The sequence below is a fragment of the Ursus americanus genome, chromosome 17 (assembly GCF_024610735.1).
Source record: "Ursus americanus isolate L20-20 chromosome 17, mUrsAme1.1.p, whole genome shotgun sequence".
NCBI classification, from domain to species: Eukaryota; Metazoa; Chordata; class Mammalia; order Carnivora; family Ursidae; genus Ursus; species Ursus americanus.
The window spans coordinates 46,209,878-46,230,607 of record NC_142143.1 but is presented as its reverse complement, the minus strand read 5'-3'; the positions used below and the strand labels follow the sequence as shown (position 1 = coordinate 46,230,607).

General features: G+C 36.3%; 1 protein-coding gene across 2 annotated transcripts in view; it reads left to right on the top strand.

Annotated features, from left to right (window-relative positions):
- Positions 1-20,730, top strand: part of NUP107 (nucleoporin 107) — a 48,189-nt gene that overhangs the window by 7,014 nt on the left and 20,445 nt on the right. For both annotated transcript variants that reach the window (XM_045789629.2, XM_087868994.1), the window contains 7 exons: positions 2,369-2,472; positions 5,870-5,997; positions 6,682-6,730; positions 14,455-14,526; positions 14,918-15,006; positions 16,178-16,256; positions 18,633-18,746. In XM_045789629.2, the coding sequence (XP_045645585.1) occupies positions 2,369-2,472; positions 5,870-5,997; positions 6,682-6,730; positions 14,455-14,526; positions 14,918-15,006; positions 16,178-16,256; positions 18,633-18,746 (635 nt within the window). The remainder of the gene's footprint in view (positions 1-2,368; positions 2,473-5,869; positions 5,998-6,681; positions 6,731-14,454; positions 14,527-14,917; positions 15,007-16,177; positions 16,257-18,632; positions 18,747-20,730) is intronic.

The following is a 20,730-nucleotide window of genomic DNA, read 5'->3' as shown; positions in this document are numbered from 1 at the left end:
GTAGAAGAATTACAGCTCAACGACAAACAACAATGCAATTTAAAAATGGGCATAAAGGGGCGCCTGGGTGGCACAGCGGTTAAGCGTCTGCCTTCGGCTCAGGGCGTGATCCCAGCGTTATGGGATCGAGCCCCACATCAGGCTCCTCCGCTATGAGCCTGCTTCTTCCTCTCCCACTCCCCCTGCTTGTGTTCCCTCTCTCGCTGGCTGTCTCTATCTCTGTCAAATAAATAAATAAAATCTTAAAAAATAATAATAATAAAAAAAAAATAAAAATGGGCATAGGACTTAAGTAGACATTTCTCTGAAGAAGATATAAAAATGGCCGGTAAGCATATGTTATGATGCTCAACATTACTCATCAGTAGGGAAATGCAAATCAAAACAGAAATGAGACTACCTCACATCCACTGGAATGGATACTACCAAATCAAAACAAAACAAACAAAAAACCCAGAAAGTACATGTGTTGGCAAGGATGTAGAAATATTGGAGCCCTTGTACATTATTGGTGGGAATGTAAAATTGTGCAGTGCTATGGAAAACAGATGGCAATTCCTAAAAAAATTAAAAATAGAATTACCGTATGATCAGCAATTCTACTTTTGGGTATATGCCCCAAAAAACTGAAATCAGGATCACAAAGAGATTTGTATACCCCTGTTTGTAGCCCCATTATTCATAATAGCCAAAAGGTAGAAGCAACCCAAATGTCTGCTGATGGATGAATGTTTAAATAAATGTGTTATATAATACAGTGGGATATTATTCAACCTTAAAAAGTAAGGAAATTCAGACAACATCCTACCACATGGATGAAACTTGAGGACGTTTTGCCAAATGAAATAAGCCAGTGATGAAAGAAGAAATACTGTGTGATTCCACTTATATGAGGTACCTTAATTAATCAGACTCCTAGAAAGTAGAATGATGGTTGCCAGGGACTAGGGGAAAGTGAACAATGGAGTAATTGTTTAATAGGTACAGAGTTTAAGGTTTTTTTCAATTGAGATGTAACTGACATATAACGTTGTGTAAGTTTAAGGTATACAACATTGAATTGATGTGTTTACATATTGCGATGTGATTATTAGTGTTAGCTAACACCTCCATCATACCTTCACATCACAGAATTACCATTTCTTTTTTGTGGGTGAGAGCATTTAAGATATAGTCTCTCAGCACCTTTGAACTGTATATAATACAGATTTGTTGATTATAATCAATGCTATGCATTAGATTTCCAGAACTTACTCATCTCCTAACCGCACGTTTGTACCCTTTGACCAACATCTCATTTTCTCACCCCCTAGCCCTGGTAACCACTGTTTTACTTTTTGTTTCTATGAGTTTGGATTTTTAAGATTCCATGTGTAAGTGTTATCATACAGTATTTGTCTTTCTCTGTCAGATTTATTTCACTTAGCATAACATTCCCAGAGTCCAGCCATGTTGTTGCAAGTGGCAGGATTTCCTTCTTTCTCATGGCTGAGTAATATTCCATTGTATGTATATACCAGTTTTTTACCCGTTCATCTCGTGATGGGTACTTGGGTTGTTTCCATATCTTGGCTATTATGAATAACACTGCAGTGAACGTGGCAGTGCAAATATCTTTTCGATATCCTGTTTTCATTTCCTTCGGTTATATATGCAGAAATGAGATTACGGTTTCAGATGGTAGTTCTTTTTAAAAATTTTTTGAGGCACCTCCATACTCTTCTGTAGTAAGCTGAACCAGTTTACATTCTTACCAAGAGTACACAAAGTTCCCATTTCTCCACATTGCAGCACTTGTTATTTCTTGTCTTATTAATAATAGCCGTCCTGACAAATAAATAAATAAAATCTTAAAAAAAAAAAAAATGAAAAGGCTAGCCTTTCCCCACTGAGTATTCTTGGTTCCCTTGTCAAATATTAGTTAACTGTATATGTGGAAGTTTATTTCTGGACTCATCTTTTCCATTGGTCTGTGTGTCTTTTTTTAATGCCAGTATCATACTGTTTGATTACTAAAACTTTGTAGTATTGTTTGAGATCAAGAAGTATGGTGCCTCCAGCTTTGTTCTTCTTAGGATTGCTTGGGCTCTCCTGAGTTATAGTTTTCCAAGATGAAGTGTTCTGTGGGTAGATGGTGGTGATGGTTGCACAGCAGTGTGAGTGTACTTAATGCTACTGCATTGTACACTTAACAATGGCTAAGATGGTCAAGTTTGTTATATTTATCGTATCACAGTTACCATTTTTAAGAAAATACAGGAGTTAAAAAAAAGTTGTGTAGCTGTGTTTTTAAGTTTTCAAAGAAACAAAATTACCTAGGAGTATGTCACTTAACTTTTTTGTTCCTTTTCTTTTTAATGTGTTCTAGCATCCATGAGTATGTTTTCTGATTTCCTGCAGTCTTTCTTAAAGTACTCTTCATCTACAGTTTTTGACCTTGTAGAAGAGTATGAAAACATTTGTAGTTGTCAGGTAAGTTCATTTTATACCAAGTTAATTTGGTCAAGCTTCAGTACTCTTAGTTTTTTGAGCAGCCTCAAGCTATGAATTTCCATACTGTATGTAAGGGGGATGTCTTAGGGGTGTAGTGGCAGGAGTGGCATGGTTGGGAGGTTAGCCAGAGCAGCTCTGTTTTTTGCATAATGAAGGTCCATATAAGATTTCTTTGGGAACAAGAGGATTCTGCTGCTTTAAAAAAAAAAATGAAAAATCCAAAATATGCAAAGAACTCTTAAAATCCAATAATTAGGAAATTAACAGTCTAATTAAAAAAATGGACATGGGGCTTCTGGGTGGCTTAGTCGGTTAAGCATCTGATTTTTGATCTCAGCTCAGGTCTTGATCTCAGGGTTGTGAGTTCAAGCTCCGTGTTGGGCTCCATGCTGGGCGTGGAGCCTACTTAAAAAACAAAACAAAACAAAACCCCACAAAATATGTTAATAGACACCACACCAGAGAAGATACACAGATGGCAAATAAGCATATGAAAAAATGTTCAACATCATGTATCATTATGGAATTATAAATCAAAACAATGAGATGTCACTGTATACCTATTAGAATGGCAAAAATCCAAACACAACACCAAATGCTGGCAGGGATGTAGAGCAGCAGTAACTCTCATTCAGTGTTGGTAGGAATGCAAAATGGTACAGCCACTTGGGAAGGCAGTTTCTGTGTCTTACAAAACTGAGCATACTCTTATCGTATGATTCAACAACATTCATACTCTCATATTTACCAAAATGAGTTAAAAACTTATGCCCACACAAAAACCTGCATATAGATGTTTATAGCAGCTTTATTCATAATTGCCTAAACTTAGAAGCAACCAAGATGTCCTTTAGTAAGTGATTGGATAAGTCAACCATGGTACATCTAGACAAAGGAATATTGTTTGATGCTAAAACAAAATGAGCTATCAAGCCATGAAGAGACAAGGATGAACCCTAAATGCATATTACTAAGCTAAAGAAACCACTTTGAAAAGGCTACATACTGTGTGAATCCAACTATATGACATTCTGGAAAAGGCAAAACTTGGAGAGAGTAAAACTAGACCTGTGGTTGCCAGGGGATGGGGAAAATAAGGATGAAAGTGGAGTTGGGTGGATTTTTGGGGAAGTGAAACTACTCTAAGTGAGATTGTAATGTGGATACCTGTTATTCATTTGTCAAAACCCGTAGAATATACAATACCAGTGGGACGCCTGGGTAGCTCAGTTGGTTAAACATCTGCCTTTGGCTCAGGTCGTGATCCCCGTGTCCTGGGATCAAGTCGAGCATCTGGCTCCTTGCTCAGTGGGGAGCCTGCCTTTCCCTCTGCCTGCTGCTCCCCCAGCTTGTGCTCACTCTCTCTCTCTGACAAATAAAATCTTAAAAAATATATGTATAAAGCACATCAAGAGTGAATCCTTATATAAAGTATAGACTTTGGGTGATAATGACAGGTCAGTTTTGGCCATTGATTGCTGTAACAAATGTACTGCTCTGGTGCTGGATATTCATAGTAAGGAGTGAAGTTGTATGTGGAGTCAGAAAGTAACAGGGGCGCCTAGGTGGCTCAGTTGTTAAGCATCTGCCTTTGGCTCAGGTCATGATCCCGGGGTCCTGGGATTGAGCCCTGCATCGGGCACCCTGCTCAGCAGGAAGCCTTCTTCTCCCTCTCTCACTCCCCCTGCTTGTGTTCCTTTTCTCGCTGTCTCTCTCTGTCAAATAAATAAATAAAATCTTAAAAAAAAAAAAGTAATGGGAAACTCTTTACTTTCCACCCATTTTTGCTGTGAACCTGAAACTGCTTGAAAAAATTGTCTATTTTATTTTATTTGTTTATTTATTTTAGAGAGAGAGAGCACGTGCACACCTGAGCTGGGGCGGGGGGAGCATAGGGAGAAGGCAAGGGAAGGGGAAAGAATTTCAAGCAGACTCTGCATGCTGAGCGTGGAGCCTGACGTTGGGGCTCAATTTCACGACCCTGACATCATGACCTGAGCCCAAACCAAGAGTCAGCTCCATAACTAACTGAGCCATGAGGTGCCTGTAAAAAAAATTAAGTCTGTTTTTTAAAAAAGGAAAAGGAGGGGCGTCTGGCTGGCTCAGTTGAAAAAGCATGCAACTCTTGGTCTTGGGATCATGAGTTCTAGCCCCACACTGGGTGTAGAGATTACTAAAAAAATATATATTTAAAAAAAAAAAGGCCTTCAAATAACTATTGCATTTAAGAATGATTAAAATAATAGCCAATATTTTGAGCATTTAATATTGTTTCAATAATCAGTCTCTGAATTGTTCCATTATAAAAGCAATAGCTTCATTAAATAACAAAAGCAGTAATAATAACTTAGTGAATTACTGGAGTTAGGATTCCAATAGAAAATTTAATAATGGGAAGTACAGATAACACTTTTATTAAACATTGCCCAAAAGGAGGGAAAAATTGTGGTGGTAGTGATTCTTCATGTTCTGAATGAGAGCTCTCCTGTTTCCTAGTTCTTCTTGATAAGATAAGGAAGTACTATTCATAACCTTTGAGAACGATTTCCTTTACCCTGTGTCCTTAAACTTTCTGATAAACAGTTTTGTGTGTGTTTCTGGAGAGAACATCCGTACTTTTCGTTAGATTTTCACACGTGCCTCAACCTGAAAAAGGTTAAGAACTGTTTCAGAACAAGGAGGGACTTTGGTTAGGTTTTGGTTAGAAATGACAATGTTTTAGTACCAATCTTTTTTTTTTTTTTTTAAGAGAGTGCTTGCACGTGGGATTGGAGGAGGGTGGGGGTTGAGGGGGAGGGGGATGAGGGGAGGGGAGAGAGTCCCAAGTAAGCGTGGAGCCCGACTAGGGGCTCGATCCCAAGACCATGACCCAAGCTGAAATCAAGAGTCAGGTGCCCAACTGACTGAGTCCACCTGGCACCCTGTACTACCAATCTTAAAATGTTTTTCTTGATTTGTTACATGGTATTAATTTTTCAGGCATAATTTGAAGATATTTTTAATTTTCATTGCTATGCTATTAGCTCGTGTTATGAATTTGTCAGGTATACGTTAGATTTAGCTTATCTCCTGGGTAGGTATACAAGAAGAAAAAATATACCCATGGCCATTATTGTTGAATCTGAAATCTAGAGTATGTTAAAACTTTTACATATATACTCACATAAACATACCTTAGTTCAAAGGCTGTTTCTGGTGGGAATGTTATATTTCATTCAATTAAAAAAAGGCAATAGATAGGCAGGAACAATTTATAATATAATGTGTGTGTGTATTTATATATGTATATATTTAGTTTTAGCACCATGCAGTTGAAGAATACGAAGTTATGACTCGGAATGGTAGAAAACCTCTTTACCTCTGTGTTTTACGTCAGGTGAATATACTGAGTAAAATAGTGAGCCGAGCAACACCTGGACTTCAGAAGTTCTCAAAAACAGCCAGTATGCTCTGGCTTCTTCAACAGGAGATGGTCACATGGAGGCTGCTGGCTTCCTTGTACAGGTACAGTTGTGTGGGACTCATCAGTGAAATAAACACAAGGTGACCAATACGCAAATTAATTTAAAAGTTAGAGTAGGATGTGTTTGGAAATAGGTTCTGCTATTTTTGATATTTATCGTTTCTAAAGCCTTGTAATTAGATCATTGGCAGGGTGAGTTAGGAGGGAGGAGGGAAATACTAGGTCATAAAGCTGCTAGCTCCCAAGAATGTATGTATTACAATTTAAGGAAAGTGCTGAAAATATTGCAGTGCTTAGGAGAGGATAGGTAAGAACTGAAAAACTGACGTTATGTCAAGCGGCAGTCTGAAAGAAGTTAACCATTTCATTCTCAGATGCTCAGTAGTTTCGGCTCTCTTTCAGTTGCTCTCTCATCATGATGAGAAAATCTTGAAAGAAAATCAGATTACTTTTGCCATGCGAAAACATTATATTCAAAGGTTAGGTATGTGCATCAGGAGGTAGCCATGACAGACTTTTTGTATATTCTAGTATCAGTTTTGTTCAGGTGTCAGTTACAGATCCAGAAGGTATTTATTGTATCTTTATCTTTAAAGAATGATTAAATTTGTTGGGAAGCTCATTTATTTATGCTGGCTAGAATGCTGGTTTGTGTATATGAATAGTTTAAAAGGTGATTTCATATATAAATTACGGCTTTTTCATTTTGTGTTATTTTTCCTCAGAGACAGAGTACAGTCTGCATTGGAAGAGGAAAATACATTTGCAGTTACTGTAAGCTTAAAATTAATTTTTTCCTCTATAAATATTTAAAAATTGAAATGGTTTTTAGTAATAGAATTTTATTTTTTACCATCTTGAGTTTCTTCATTTTAAAAATTTTACAAGTAAATAGAGGATATCAATGTCATAAAATAATCAAATATTGATTTATATAATAGAGTAAAAAGGTAAAGGTCGTCCTTTTTTATCTCTCTTACTCTTCAGTCTAACAGCTTGCTACCAGACACTTTTCTGTGAATCCTTATGTCTACATACACATAGTTTTTTTGTTTGTTTATTATTAACATATAATGTGTTATTTGTTTCAGGGATACAGGTCTGTGATTCATCAGTCTTACACAATACACAGCACTCACCGCAACACATACCCTCCTCCCCAGTGTCCATCACCCAGCCACCCCATCCCTCCCACCCCCCCTCCATTCCAGCAACCGAGATTATTTCCTGAGATTGAGAGTCTTTTATGGTTTGTCTCCCTCTCTGGTTTCGTCTTGTTTCAATTTTTCCTCTCTTCCCCTATGATCCTCTGCCTTGTTTCTCAAATTCCACATATCAGTGAGATCATATGATAATTATCTTTCTCTGATTGACTTATTTTGCATAGCATAATATCCTCTAGTTCCACCCACATCATTGCAAATGGCAAGATTTCATTTTTTATGATGGCTGCATAATAGTCCATTGTATGTATATACCACATCTTCTTTATCCATTCATCTGTTGATGGACATCTGGGCTCTTTCCATCGTTTGGCTATTGTGGACATTGCTGCTATAAACATTGGGGTACAGGTTCCCTTTCGAGTCACTACATTTGTGTCTTTGGGGTACATACCCAGTAGTGCAATTGCTGGGTAGTAGGGTAGCTCTATTTTCAACTTTCTGAGGAACCTCGGTACTGTTTTTCAGAGTGACTGCACCAGTTTGCATTTCCACCAACAGTGTAAGAGGGTTCCCCTTCTCCACATCCTTGCCAACATCTGTTATTTCCTGACTTGTGAATTTTAGCCATTCTGACTGGTGTGAGGTGGTATCTCATTGTGGTTTTGATTTGTATTTCCCTGATGCCAGGTGATGTGGAGCACTTTTTCATGTGTCTGTTGGCATTTGGATGTCTTCTTCGCAGAAATGTCTGTTCATGTCTTCTGCCCATTTCTTGATTGGATTATTTGTTCCTTGGGTGTTGAGTTTGAAAAGTTTTTTATAGATTTTGGATATTAGCCCTTTGTCTGATATGTTATTTGCAGATATCTTCTCCCATTCTGTCGGTTGTCTTTTGGTTTTGTTGACTCTTTCCTTTGCTGTGCAAAAGTTTTTTTCTTGATGAAGTCCCAGTAGTTCATTTTTGCCCTTGACTCCCTTGCCTTTGGTGATGTTTCTAGGAAGAAGTTGCTGTGGCTGAGGTTGAAGAGGTTGCTGCCTGTGTTCTCCTCAAGGATTTTGATGGATTCCTGTCTCACATTTAGGTCTTTCATCCATGTTGAGTCTATTTTTGTATATGGTGTAAGGAAATGGTCCAGTTCCATTCTTCTGCATGTGGCTATCCAATTTTCCGAACACTATTTGTTGAGATTGTCTTTTTTCCATTGGATATTCTTCCCTGCTTTGTTGAAGATTAGTTGACCATAGAGTTGAGGGTCCTTTTCTGAGTTCTCTACTCTGTTCCTTTGATCTACGTGTCTGTTTTTGTGCCAGTACCATACTGTTTTGATGATTATAGCTTTGTAATAGAGCTTGAAGTTTGAAATTGTGATGCCACCAGCTTTGGTTTTCTTTTTCAGTATTCCTCTGGCTATTCAGGGTCTTTTCTGTTTCCATAAATTTTAGGATTATTTGTTCCATTTCTGTGAAAAAAAGTGGATGGTATTTTGATAGGGATTGCATTAAATGTGTAGATTGCTCCAGGTAGCATAGACATTTTAACAATGTTTGTTCTTCCAATCTATGAGCATGGAGCGTTTTTCCATTCTTTGTGTCTTCTTCAATTTCTTCCATGAGTATTCTATAGTTTTCTGAGTACAGATTCTTTGCCTCTTTGGTTAGATTTATTCCTAGGTATCTTATGGTTTTGGGTGCACTTGTCAATGGGATCGACTCCTTAATTTCTCTGTCTTCTGTCTCATTTTTGGTGTATAGAAATGCAACTTATTTCTGTGCATTGATTTTATATCCTGCCACTTTACTGAATTCCTGTATGAGTTCTAGCAATTTTGGGGTGGAATCTTTTGGGTTTTCCACATAGAGTGTCATATCTGCAAAGAGTGAGAGTTTGACTTCTTCTTTGCCCATTCGGATGCCTTTTACTTCTTTTTGTTGTCTGATTGCTGAGGCTAGGACTTCTATTACTTTTTTGAACAGCAGTGGTGATAGTGGACATCCCTGCCTTGTTCCTGACCTTAGGGGAAAAGCTCTCAGTTTTTCCCCATTGAGAATGATATTCACTGTGGGTTTTTCATAGATGGCTTTTATGATATTGAGGTATGTACCCTCTATCCCTACACTATGAAGACTTTTAATCAAGAAAGGATGCTGTACTTTGTCAAATGCTTTTTCTGCATCGAGAGTAACATATGGTTCTTGTCGTTTCTTTTAATAATGTAGTGTATCACATGATTGGTTTGCAGGTGTTGAACCAACCTTGCAACCCAGGAATAAATCCCACTTGGTTGTGGTGAATAATCTTTTTAATGTACTGTTGGATCCTATCGACTAGTGTTTTGGTGAGAATTTTTGCATCCACGTTCATCAGGGATATCGGTCTGTAATTCTCCTTTTTGGTAGGGTCTTTGGCTGGTTTTGGGATCAAGGTAATACTGGCCTCATAAAATGAGTTTGGAAGTTTTCCTTCCATTTCTATTTCTTGGAATAGTTTCAGAAGAATAGGTATTAATTCTTTAAATGTTTGGTGGAATTCGCCTGGGAAGCCATCTGGCCCTGGACTCTTGTTTGTTGGGAGGTTTTTGATTACTGCTTCAATTTCCTTGCTGGGTATGGGTCTGTTCAGGTTTTCTGTTTCTTCCTGGTTCAGTTTTGTAGTTTATAGTCTCTAGGAATGCATCCATTTCTTCCAGATTGTCTAATTTGTTGGCATGAAGTTACTCATAATATGTTCTTATGATTGTTTGTATTTCTTTGGTGTTGGTTGTGATTTCCCTTCTTTCATTCATGATTTTATTTATTTCGGTCCTTTTTCTCTTTTTTTTTTTTTTTTTGATAAGTCTGGCCAGGGTTTTATCAATCTTAATAATTCTTTCAGAGAACCAGCTCTTAGTTTCATTGACCTGTTCTACTGTTCTTTTGGTTTCTATTTCATTGATTTCTGCTCTGATCTTTATTATTTTTCTTCTCCTGTTGGGTTTAGGCTTTATTTGCTATTCTTTCTCCAGCTCCTTTAGGTGTTGGGTTAGGTTGTGTATTTGAGACCTTTCTTGTTTCTTGAGAAAGGCTTGTATTGCTATATACTTCCCTCTTAGGACAGTCTTTGTTGCATCCCAAAGATTTTGAACAGTTGTGTTTTAATTTAAATTTGTTTCCATGAATTTTTTTAGTTCTTCTTTAATTTCCTGATTGACCCATCCATTCTAAAGATGCCCTTTCTAACTTTCCTCTTGTGATTGAGTTCGAGTTTCAAAGCATTGTTGTCTGAAAATATGCAGGGAATGATCCCAGGCTTTTGGTGCCAGTTGAGACCTGATTTGTGACCCAGGATGTGATCTGTTCTGGAGAATGTTCCATGTGCATTAGAGAAGAATGTGTATTCTGTTGATTTGGGATGGAATGTTCTGAATATATCTGTGAAGTCCATCTGGTCCTGTGCGTCATTTAAGCCCTTATTTCCTTGTTGATCTTTTCCTTAGATCGTCTGTCCATTTCAGTGAGGGGGGTGTTAAAGTCCCCTCTGATTATTGTATTATTGTCAGTGTGTTTCTTTGATTTTTGTTATTAATTGGCTTATATAATTGGCTGCTCCCATGTCAGGGGCATATTTACAATTGTTACATCTTCTTCTTGGATAGACCCTTTAAGTATGATATAGTGTCCTTCTTCATCTCTTATTACAGTCTTTGGTTTAAAATCTAATTTGTCTGATATAAGGGTTGCCACCCCAGCTTTCTTTTGATGTCCATTAGCATGATAAATGATTTTCCACCCCCTCACTTTGAATCTGGAGGTGTCTTTGGGTCTAAAATGAGTCTCTTGCAGACAGCATATTGATGGGTCTTGCTTTTTTATCCAATCTGATATCCTGTGTCTTTTGATTGTAGCACTTAGCCCATTTACATTCAGTCATACACATAGTTCTTTTAATGTATAGTATGATCTCATTTGTATACTATACTGAGTTTCTGTTTTATTCATCAATATTTGGGTTTTTTTTCATGTCAGTTCTTATAGATTTACCTTATTTTATTGTAATATGCCAGAGTATACGTGAACCATAATTTTTTCAGACATTCTGATGGACATATCTAGCTAGTTTCCAGTATTTCTGCTATAGCAATCAGTAATGCAATGAACATTCTTCATATTTGTATATTCCGAAATTTCCTGCATTTTCAGAAGTGAAATTGTTGGGTCAAAGTTTAATAGACTGTCACAGTGCCTTCCCAACGGAATGTACAGATGGTGGGTAAAAGTGTTTATTCTAATATCAATAATTTGATGTTGCCAGTTGGAGGGAAGGTGTATTACTTTAATATGCATATCACTGAGCATTAGCAAGGTGGAGGGTTCTTCATTCTTACGCATTAGTATTCTTATACAAATTCTATAGTCATATCCTTTGTTCATTTTCCAATTAGTGTTTCCTCTTGTATATGTTACAGATCGTTTTCTGTTACTTGTCTTTCAACTTTGTTTAAGGGATCTTTGTCAAGCAGACAGTTCCACTTTTATGTGCTCACATCTGTCAGGTTTTCCTTTGTCATTCATTATCTTGTGTCTTGTTAAGGAAGTCTTTCCTACCCATTTTCAAAATATTCTCCAATGTTTTCTTCTAAATCTAAATCTTATTTACTGTATAATTAGCTCTTGGAATTCACCTGGAGTAAGTTTGTCTCTGAAGTAAGAAAGAGATTTAACTTTTTTCAAATGGCGTCCATTTAGTCCAACACCACTTATCAAACAAATGTATTTATCATATTTGTATATAGATCTTTTCTTTCATTGATCGATTCATTTGAAAACCAGTATTATGCAACTGATTCTCTAGTTCAGAAGTTTTGATATTTGGCAAGGTAAGTCTCCCTCCTCATTTAAAATTATACATTTTTGCACACTTTTTTTCCAGCTGAACTTTACAGTTTTCATTTCTTTTAAGTCCTATTGGGATATTTATTGAAATGGTATTGAATTTGTAAATCTGGGGAGAAAGGACGTCTTTACATGTTGAATCTATTTATGATCATACGTATCTCTCCATTTATTTAGATTTTTTTAATTAACATATAATGTATTATTGGTTTTAGAGGTACAGATCTGTGATTCATCAGTGTTAATATAATACCCCATGCTCGTTGCATTACATGCCCTCCTTAATGTCTGTCACCCAGTGACCCTATCTGTCCACTCTCTTCCATTTACTTAGATTTTTTATAGTTTATATAAACTCTTCTCTATAAAAGTCTTTATGAATCCTATTGTGAATGAACTCTTTCCTGTTACATTTTCTAATTAGTTATTAGTGTCAAATAGGTTAATGATTTGTGTGTAGTGCTCATATTTAGCCATTTTTCTGAACTCATACTAGCTCCAGTTGGTTTTTTCATTTGATTTTTTTTGAGTCTTCTACATTGGCAGTAATTGTCTACGCATAGTAAGTTTCCTTTAATCCTTCTAATCTCTAATTTCTTTTACTTGCTTATAACATTGATTAGGAGCACCCGTACAGCATTGAATTGTATTAGTAATAGTAGGCATCTTTTTCTTATTCCTGACTTTTGATAATGCTTTTGTTTTATTGCAGATTAAGGGTTTTGTTAACTAGCTAAGAGTTGGGATGGGTATTGAATGTAATCAGGTGTGTTTTAGCTTCCATGAATATCTGCCTTAATTTATTAATGTAATGGCTTGCATTTTCCTAACGTTGAGTTATCTTCAAGTTGGAGAAACTCTGTTATGATACATTCCTAAATATACTACTAAATTTTATTAGCTAATATTTTATTGAGAACTTTTGCCAAATGTATTTTCTTTTTTTGTGACTTATCCTTATCTAGTTTTGGTGTCTGAATTATGTTAGCTCTCCAGAACAAGATCATAGATCTCCCATCATTTTTTCATACTCTGTTTGAAGAACATAGAAACTACTTGTTCTTTAAAGACTTGGTAAAAATATGCCTTTAAGATCATAAAGACCAGGGTTTAATTGCTTTTTATTTTCTGATTATAAAAGTAATTCATGTTTGAAGTAACTATAAATCAAAAAAGGAAAAAATACATACACATTTTTATAGTAAATGATTTCAGTCATACATGTCTGTTGTTAATCTGCTCTTTCACCTAAAATATTTTTAATATCTTTCCAATCCTTTAATATATTTATTCTACAAACTCTGTTTCATTCCAGTCAAGTGACATGCACATGTAGGAAGATTATCATATATTTGGCTATTTATTGAACTTACTGGTTTTAATAGTTTTCCATTGATTATTTTATTTTTCTATCTACAAATAGTGATGACTTTCCATACTTATTACTATTTAGTTCTTTTTCTGATTTTACATATTAGCTAGAACTTTCAAAGTAAAGTTGAATAATTACAGGAATTCTTTTCATCTTCTTGGTATTATTTTTCTTATTTTTATTTGTTTTAAAGATTTTATTTGAGAGTGAGTGCGAGTGGGAGGGAGGGGCATAGGGAGAGGGGCAAGTGGAGCTCCCCACTGAGCACAGAGCCCAAAAATGGATGGGGCTCAATCCTGGGACCCCAAGATCATGACCTGAGCCAAAGTCAGATGCCTACCCAACTGAGCCACCCAGGCACCCCTGTCTTCTTGATTTTATAGGAATGTCTCTCTATAGTTATCGTTTGTTATAGGCTTCAGCTATATTAGCAAAATATTCTTCTATTTCTAATTTCTGAAGATATTTTTATCAAGTGACATTTTGACATCTATCAAGGTGTTCACATTGCTTTTTCCTTTAACCTACAAATAAGATGAATTAATTAATAGATTTGACCCATGCTTCTACTGGTCACAATATCTTACTTTTTGATATACTGTTTAATATTACTTGCTAATATTTATGTGAAGTTGTCTTTTAAAGTCAGTCTTAAGACCCTTAAATTGTCAAGTTTTATTACCTATCAACTTCTGCTCTGTAAAGTGAAAAGAGTCTAAAGTTTTTAAATGTTCACTTTCTGATAATGTCACATGACTACATACTGCCATTTATTAAGATTTTGTTTGTTTGTTTCATTTTGTTCTCTGTTTCATTTTTCCCCACAACATCATCTCTGGGGAAGTAACGTTTTAAAATTCCAAGTGTAGCCAAAGAATTAAAATATCAGGTAAGAGCAGCTGCAAATTGATCTAGCAGTTTGAAATTTACTTACGAAAATTTTCCAAACATGAATATACAGATTTATTGTATGGTTAAATGTTTATGGGTAATTAAATATAATTATGTTAGATTCACTTTTCCTTTTCTATTGAAATAACATTCTTAGAGCATCTTTTTTTTTCTTTCCTTCAAATAATTTTTTTTAATAGGCTCTTAATGCCAGTGAGAAAGTGGTGGTGGAAGCATTATTTCAGAGAGATTCACTTGTCCGACAAAGTCAGGTATGACTAGAACTTTGAAATATTTTTTTAATGAAACATGGAGAGAAGGTAAATGACATACAAAGAACTGACTTTTTAAATTTAAAACATTAATTTTTTTCTTTTTGATCTTTTTACTTGTAATTAAAAGGCATTAAGAACCTATTCTTCAATTTTTGAGTAATAGCCCTAGTATTTGCAGGAATAGCCTTTTAAGAACTGTATTATTCCTATAGAAAATTTAATTCTTTTGCCATATCTGTATATCTTTTTTAAAAAGATGGTTGGAAAAATTGTTAATTGGTATTTTTTTAAGCAGAAGCCTTTTTTGAATTGAGAATTGGAGTACCACTTCAAATAAAACACTAACAGATTTTTTAGTTAATACTCTTCTTTTTTTTTTCTTTCCTAGCTGGTGGTGGATTGGCTAGAGAGCATTGCCAAAGATGAGATTGGAGATTTTTCCGATAATATTGAGTTTTATGCAAAATCAGTGTATTGGTAAGTTACTAAACATTTATTCTTGAAGTCACTTAACATTGGTTTTGTTTATTCATCTTTCAACAGATATTTATTCAATTCTTACTGCTTATTCAGTCTGTCAGCAAAACAGATAAAAACTCTGCCTTTATGGTGTTCTAATTGTTTAAGAGAGACCAGAAATAAATATTTAGCCTGTTGGGTAATTAGAGTTTTTAAAAAACTCCTTTTCTTACTGATCAGTGGAACAGACTATAGAACCCAAAACCAGACCCACACTTAGATGGTCAGTTGGTGTCCAATAAAGGCATTAAAGCAATCCAGTGGGGAGAATGAATGTCTTTTCAGTAAACCATGTGGAGAAAACTGGATATCAATGCAAAAAAAGGTCAACCTTGACACCTCCCTCACACCATACCCAACATTTAATTCAAGGTGGATCACAAAAGCTAAAACCACAGAGCTTTTAGAGGAAAACATAGGAGAACATCTTTGTGACTTGGGGCTAGACAAGAGTTTCTTAGGTCATAGGAAGCAATAATCGGGGAAAATTGGACTTCATCAAAATGAAAAACTTCTCATTAAAGACATCATTAAGAAAATGAAAGGGGGCAAGCCACACACTGGAAGAAACAGGTAAGACCTGTAGCCAGTAGAGAGCTACAACTCAATAATAAAAAGATAATGCAATAAAAAGGGCAGAGATTTGAACTGATATCTCACAGAAGCGGACAGATGAATGGCCAATAAAGGCAGGAAAACATGTTCAGCATCATTAGTCATCTGAGCTAAAATGCCTCTTTCTCTTTAGCATTTTTGCATGTTTTTCTGAGTTTGTACTCTCTTTTTCTTACTTTGACTTGATTTTATTTTTTTATTTTTTTATTTTTTAATTTTTTTTTATTTTTATTTTTTATTTTTATTTTTTTTTTAAGATTTTATTTATTTATTTGACAGAGATAGAGACAGCCAGCAAGAGAGGGAACAACACAAGCAGGGGGAGGGGGAGAGGAAGAAGCAGGCTCCCAGCGGAAGAGCCTGATGTGGGGCTCGATCCCAGAACGCCGGGATCACGCCCTGAGCCGAAGGCAGACACTTAACGACTGAGCCACCCAGGCGCCCCTGATTTTATTTTTTTTAAATAGACCTACTAAAATTACTCCTATAAAAACTTTCGTACTTTTTCTTGCAGGGAAAATACCCTGCATACCCTGAAACAGAGGCAGCTACCTTCTTACATAGGAAGTGTCCGTCCCCTTGTCACTGAATTGGTAAGTTTCTTTGAAATGAAAGTTGTCTTCAGGTGTCCATGATTGTTTTTGGTTTTTGTTGTTGTTGTTGTTGTTTATTTTTATTTTTTTTAAGAGTTATTTATTTGTTTGAGAGAAAGAGTGAGAGAGAGTTTGAGAGGGGAGAGGGTCGGAGGGAGAAGCAGACTCCCCGCTGAGCAGGGAGCCCGATGCACGACTCAGTCCCGGATCATGACCTGACCAAAGGCAGTTGCTTAACATGCTGAGCCATCCAGGTGCCCCCTGTGCTTGTTTTTTAAAGGCTGAGAATTTTTCTTCACACAGATCCTTGGTTTGGTTTCCCAAAGATTTGCATATATTGTTTAACTCTAAAGCTGCTCAGTTGCATTCGAATCTGATGAAATGTATTTGAACATATCTGGGGCCCATGAATTGTAAATTGTAAAAGAAGGTAGAGAAAGTGATTTGCCAGCTTTAAAAACAAATTAATTTTGGTCTTACAGTAAGGTTTGACTCCTCAGGGGTAAGGTGATGACTTATGAAAGCTCTTACATGGGGCACCTGGGTGGCTCAGTTGGTTGAGTGTCTGCCTTCGGTTCAGGTCGTGATCCTGGAGTCCTGGGATTCTGGAGTCCTCTCCATGTTTCAGTCTGCTAAAATTCACAAGTCAGGAAATAACAGATGTTGGCAAGGATGTGGAGAAAGGGAACCCTCTTACACTGTTGGTGGAAATGCAAACTGGTGCAGCCACTCTGAAAAACAGTACCGAGGTTCCTCGAAAAGTTGAAAATAGAGCTACCCTACTACCCAGCAATTGCACTACTGGGTATGTACCCCAAAGATACAAATGTAGTGATTCGAAAGGGAACCTGTACCCCAATGTTTATAGCTGCAATGTCCGCAATAGCCAAACGATGGAAAGAGCCCAGATGTCCATCAACAGATGACTGGATAAAGAAGATGTGGTATATACATACAATGGACTATTATGCAGCCATCATAAAAAATGAAATCTTGCCATTTGTAATGATGTGGGTGGAACTAGAGGATATTATGCTAAGCGAAATAAGTCAGGCTCCCTGCTCAGTGGTGAGCCTGCTTCTCTCCTTCCACACCCTGCTTGTGCTATCTCTCTCTCAAATAAATAGATGAAATCTTTAAGAAGAGAAAGAAAGAAAGCTCTTATATATAAAAAGCAAGGGGGGAAAAGCTTGAGGTTAGAAAGGTCATTCTAGGATATGAGTAATAGGAATAACAGTAGATTTGAAAAGATCAGGAGTCTAATTCTTGTAGAAATAAAGGAATAGAGCATTGTGACAGGTGGAGACGTGGGAACTAAATGTTTATAATGAAAAGTGAGAGAAATAAGTAACAATTGGGAAAATTGATAGAATTCCATTGGGTACCAAAGTGGTTTTGACAAAAATTGTTTGGAAACTACTAGAAGAGCATGAAATAAATCATAGCTAAATTACCCTGTAGCAAGGAACTAAAAATCATTTAATCTTAACGGCTGGAAAGTGGTGATTTCCTTCTTACCAAAAAGAGACCGTGCTCCAAAACTGAATGATTGTATCGGTCTGCAAAGTATTTGTGAAAGAGCTATCTCATCTATTATGAACTTTATTTTCCAAATCGATATTAGTATTACCATATACTTAGTAACATTTGAAATAAGAGTCACATTAAAATAGTCTTTCACTTAAAATTCATCATGAAGATCACATGTGCTATTTGCTGCAAAAGTGAGGACAATATGTTATCCCAACTGTTTAAAGGCACATTTTGTTCTATCTGTGAAAAATAGTATGTGGGATTAACTGTTTTAGGTAGATTTTATTTACTAGAAATTTATTCTTAAAAGATTTTTTTTTTTGGACACGGGTCTGTTTTATATGGCCTTAGTTCCATAATGGGCTCTCTTATATGTTCTCGGAGTATCAGCTAAGCAATTTCAGGTCACAGAATGTATTGTCGACTCCTCCTTCAGTTTTTCCTCAGTGCTCATTCTCCATCTAGGCCTATTTCTGTTGAGAATTAACTTGGTTGTGTAATTGCTACAACAGGGTACAGCTCATGTCAGCTTGAATGATGAGTAGCAGTTTTAGAATTGTCTGGCTAGGCTGCCATAGTGGTGTTACCCGCCTTGCCTGACCGAGGCTTGTACCTTTGTGGACCAACAGAGTTTGTTCTGAATGGGCAGCAGACAGTTGTGTGGCTCTCTGGAACACCTGTGATACTTTCACTCCCCTTGTTACTTAACTAAATTGTAAATAAATTTATTTCAGTATATAAACTCAGGAGATTTATCATCTCGGTGATGTCCAAAATGTACGTGGCTACAAAGAATTTATCATTGATGTTTTTTGTTTTGGTTTGGTTTGGTTTTTTTGGTAGGACCCTGATGCTCCCATTAGACAGAAAATGCCCCTTGATGATCTGGATAGAGAAGATGAAGTCAGATTACTCAAGTATCTTTTCACTTTAATCCGTGCTGGAATGACAGAAGAGGTAAGTCATACATCCCTGCTTCTTCGGTTTCAAAGTCATAGATTATTTAAGTTGGAAGGGATCTTTGTGACCACCTACTATGTCTCCTCGATGTAGTAATCTCTTCCACAGTATTTCTGGATCTACTTCCTGTTTGAACGTTTCCGGTGATAAGAAACACATTGCTGCAGAAAGCAGTGCATTCTTGTTTGTGCAACTCTGATAGATTCTTTTTAAGAAGTCAAATTTTGCCTCCCTGTATTGTACTGCATACCCTGGGCTTAACCCCCTTATTTTTAGTTCTGATTTTTAAGAGTTAAGAATGAACCTGACCCTAATTGCTCTTCTAGGTGACACTGTTTACCCTTGAATGGCCCACAGACTTCTTCCTTAAAATCTCACTTTTTAAAATCTCTTTTGTGGTACTTAAGATGTTATGTATAGAATGTGAAGGATCTAATTCATTAGCTTACTGGATGACTTTGCTGACTCTTGAGGTGGGCAGTCTGATGCGTAGGCGCTTCAAGCTTGGGGTAATAGGTGGCACCTGTTTTGCAGTCTCCTTGGTGATGTTCTTTAGGTAGATCTATGTTAGTTCAAACTATTGTAATTTCTTATGGTAGTAAGTCCTGAATTATTAAGCATCATTCTTATTTTTTAATTAAGAAAAGAAGTGGTTATTATATACTCATTTATTCAGAAAATATTTGAGTTCCAGCCACTCTGTCTGGTGATATGGGAAGTAACAGTGGCAAATAAAGTTGTATTTTAAAAAACAGAAAACAAAAATATCACATTACTGCAGCCTTGAAAAACAAAATCTCTTAAGGTCCCACTACCTTTACGTAACCACAGGTAGTGGGGTTTTGTTATTATCATTATTATTACTATTATTATTATTATTTACTAGAGCACTCTTTTTTTTTTTCCTGCCTTTTTTTTTCTTAGAGACAGCAAGGGCTTCCATAAAGTCCATATTTTCCATCGTTTCCATTTACAAGCAAACAATAATATAACCCTGAAACCCAGAGATCTTGGGTGACTTCCAAGGTCACAGGATTAGTGAAATAATCAAGGCTGGAATGCAAGACTCTGATCCCAGTTCATGCCTATTCTATTACAGTGTGGTCACTCTGGCTCTGCCACTCATTGTGAGTCCATGAGTAAGCTAATCACCTTTGGGCCCCAATTTTCTCATCTGTTGAACAGGCACATAATTAGCACCTCTTTCTTGAGGTTCATATGAGGATCAAGTGAAGTAATTCATGTGAAGTACCTCATAGTGTCTGGCTCATAGTAAATATTCAATAAATGAGAACTCCCATTATTAACATTTTCACCTCACATATGAAGAAACTAAGTATTAGAGCCTCAAAAAGACTTGACAAGAGAACAGGATTTTTTTTCTTTTTCTTTTTTACTGTTACCTTTTGACCCCCCTTCATCCATTTCTCCCAACCCCCACCTCTGGCAGCCAGTGTTCTCTGTATTTATGAGCTGCTTTTGTTGTTTACTTTTTTAATTCCAAATATAATAAGGGAGGTCACATGATATTTTTCTTAGTCTGACTCATTTCACTTAGCATGATGTCCTCTAGGTCCGCCCATGTTGGTGCAAATGGCAAGATTTCTTTCTTTTCTGGCCAAATAATATTCCATTGTGTGTGTATATATATATATATGTATATATATATACACCCCACATCTTTTTATCCATTTATCCATCAGTGAACACTTAGGTTGTTTCTATATGTTGACTATTGTAAATAATGCTTCGGTGAACATGGGGGTGTATATATTTTTTCAAGTTAGTGTTTTTGTTTTCTTAAGATAAATACCCAGAAGTGGAATTACTGGATCATATGATTTTTCTATTTTTAATTTTTTAAGGAACCTCCTTACTATTTTCCACAGTGGCTGCACCAGTTTGCATTTCCAGCAGCGGTGCTCAAGGGTTCCCTTTTCTCCACATCCTTGCCAGTACTTGTGTTTGTTATCTTTTGATA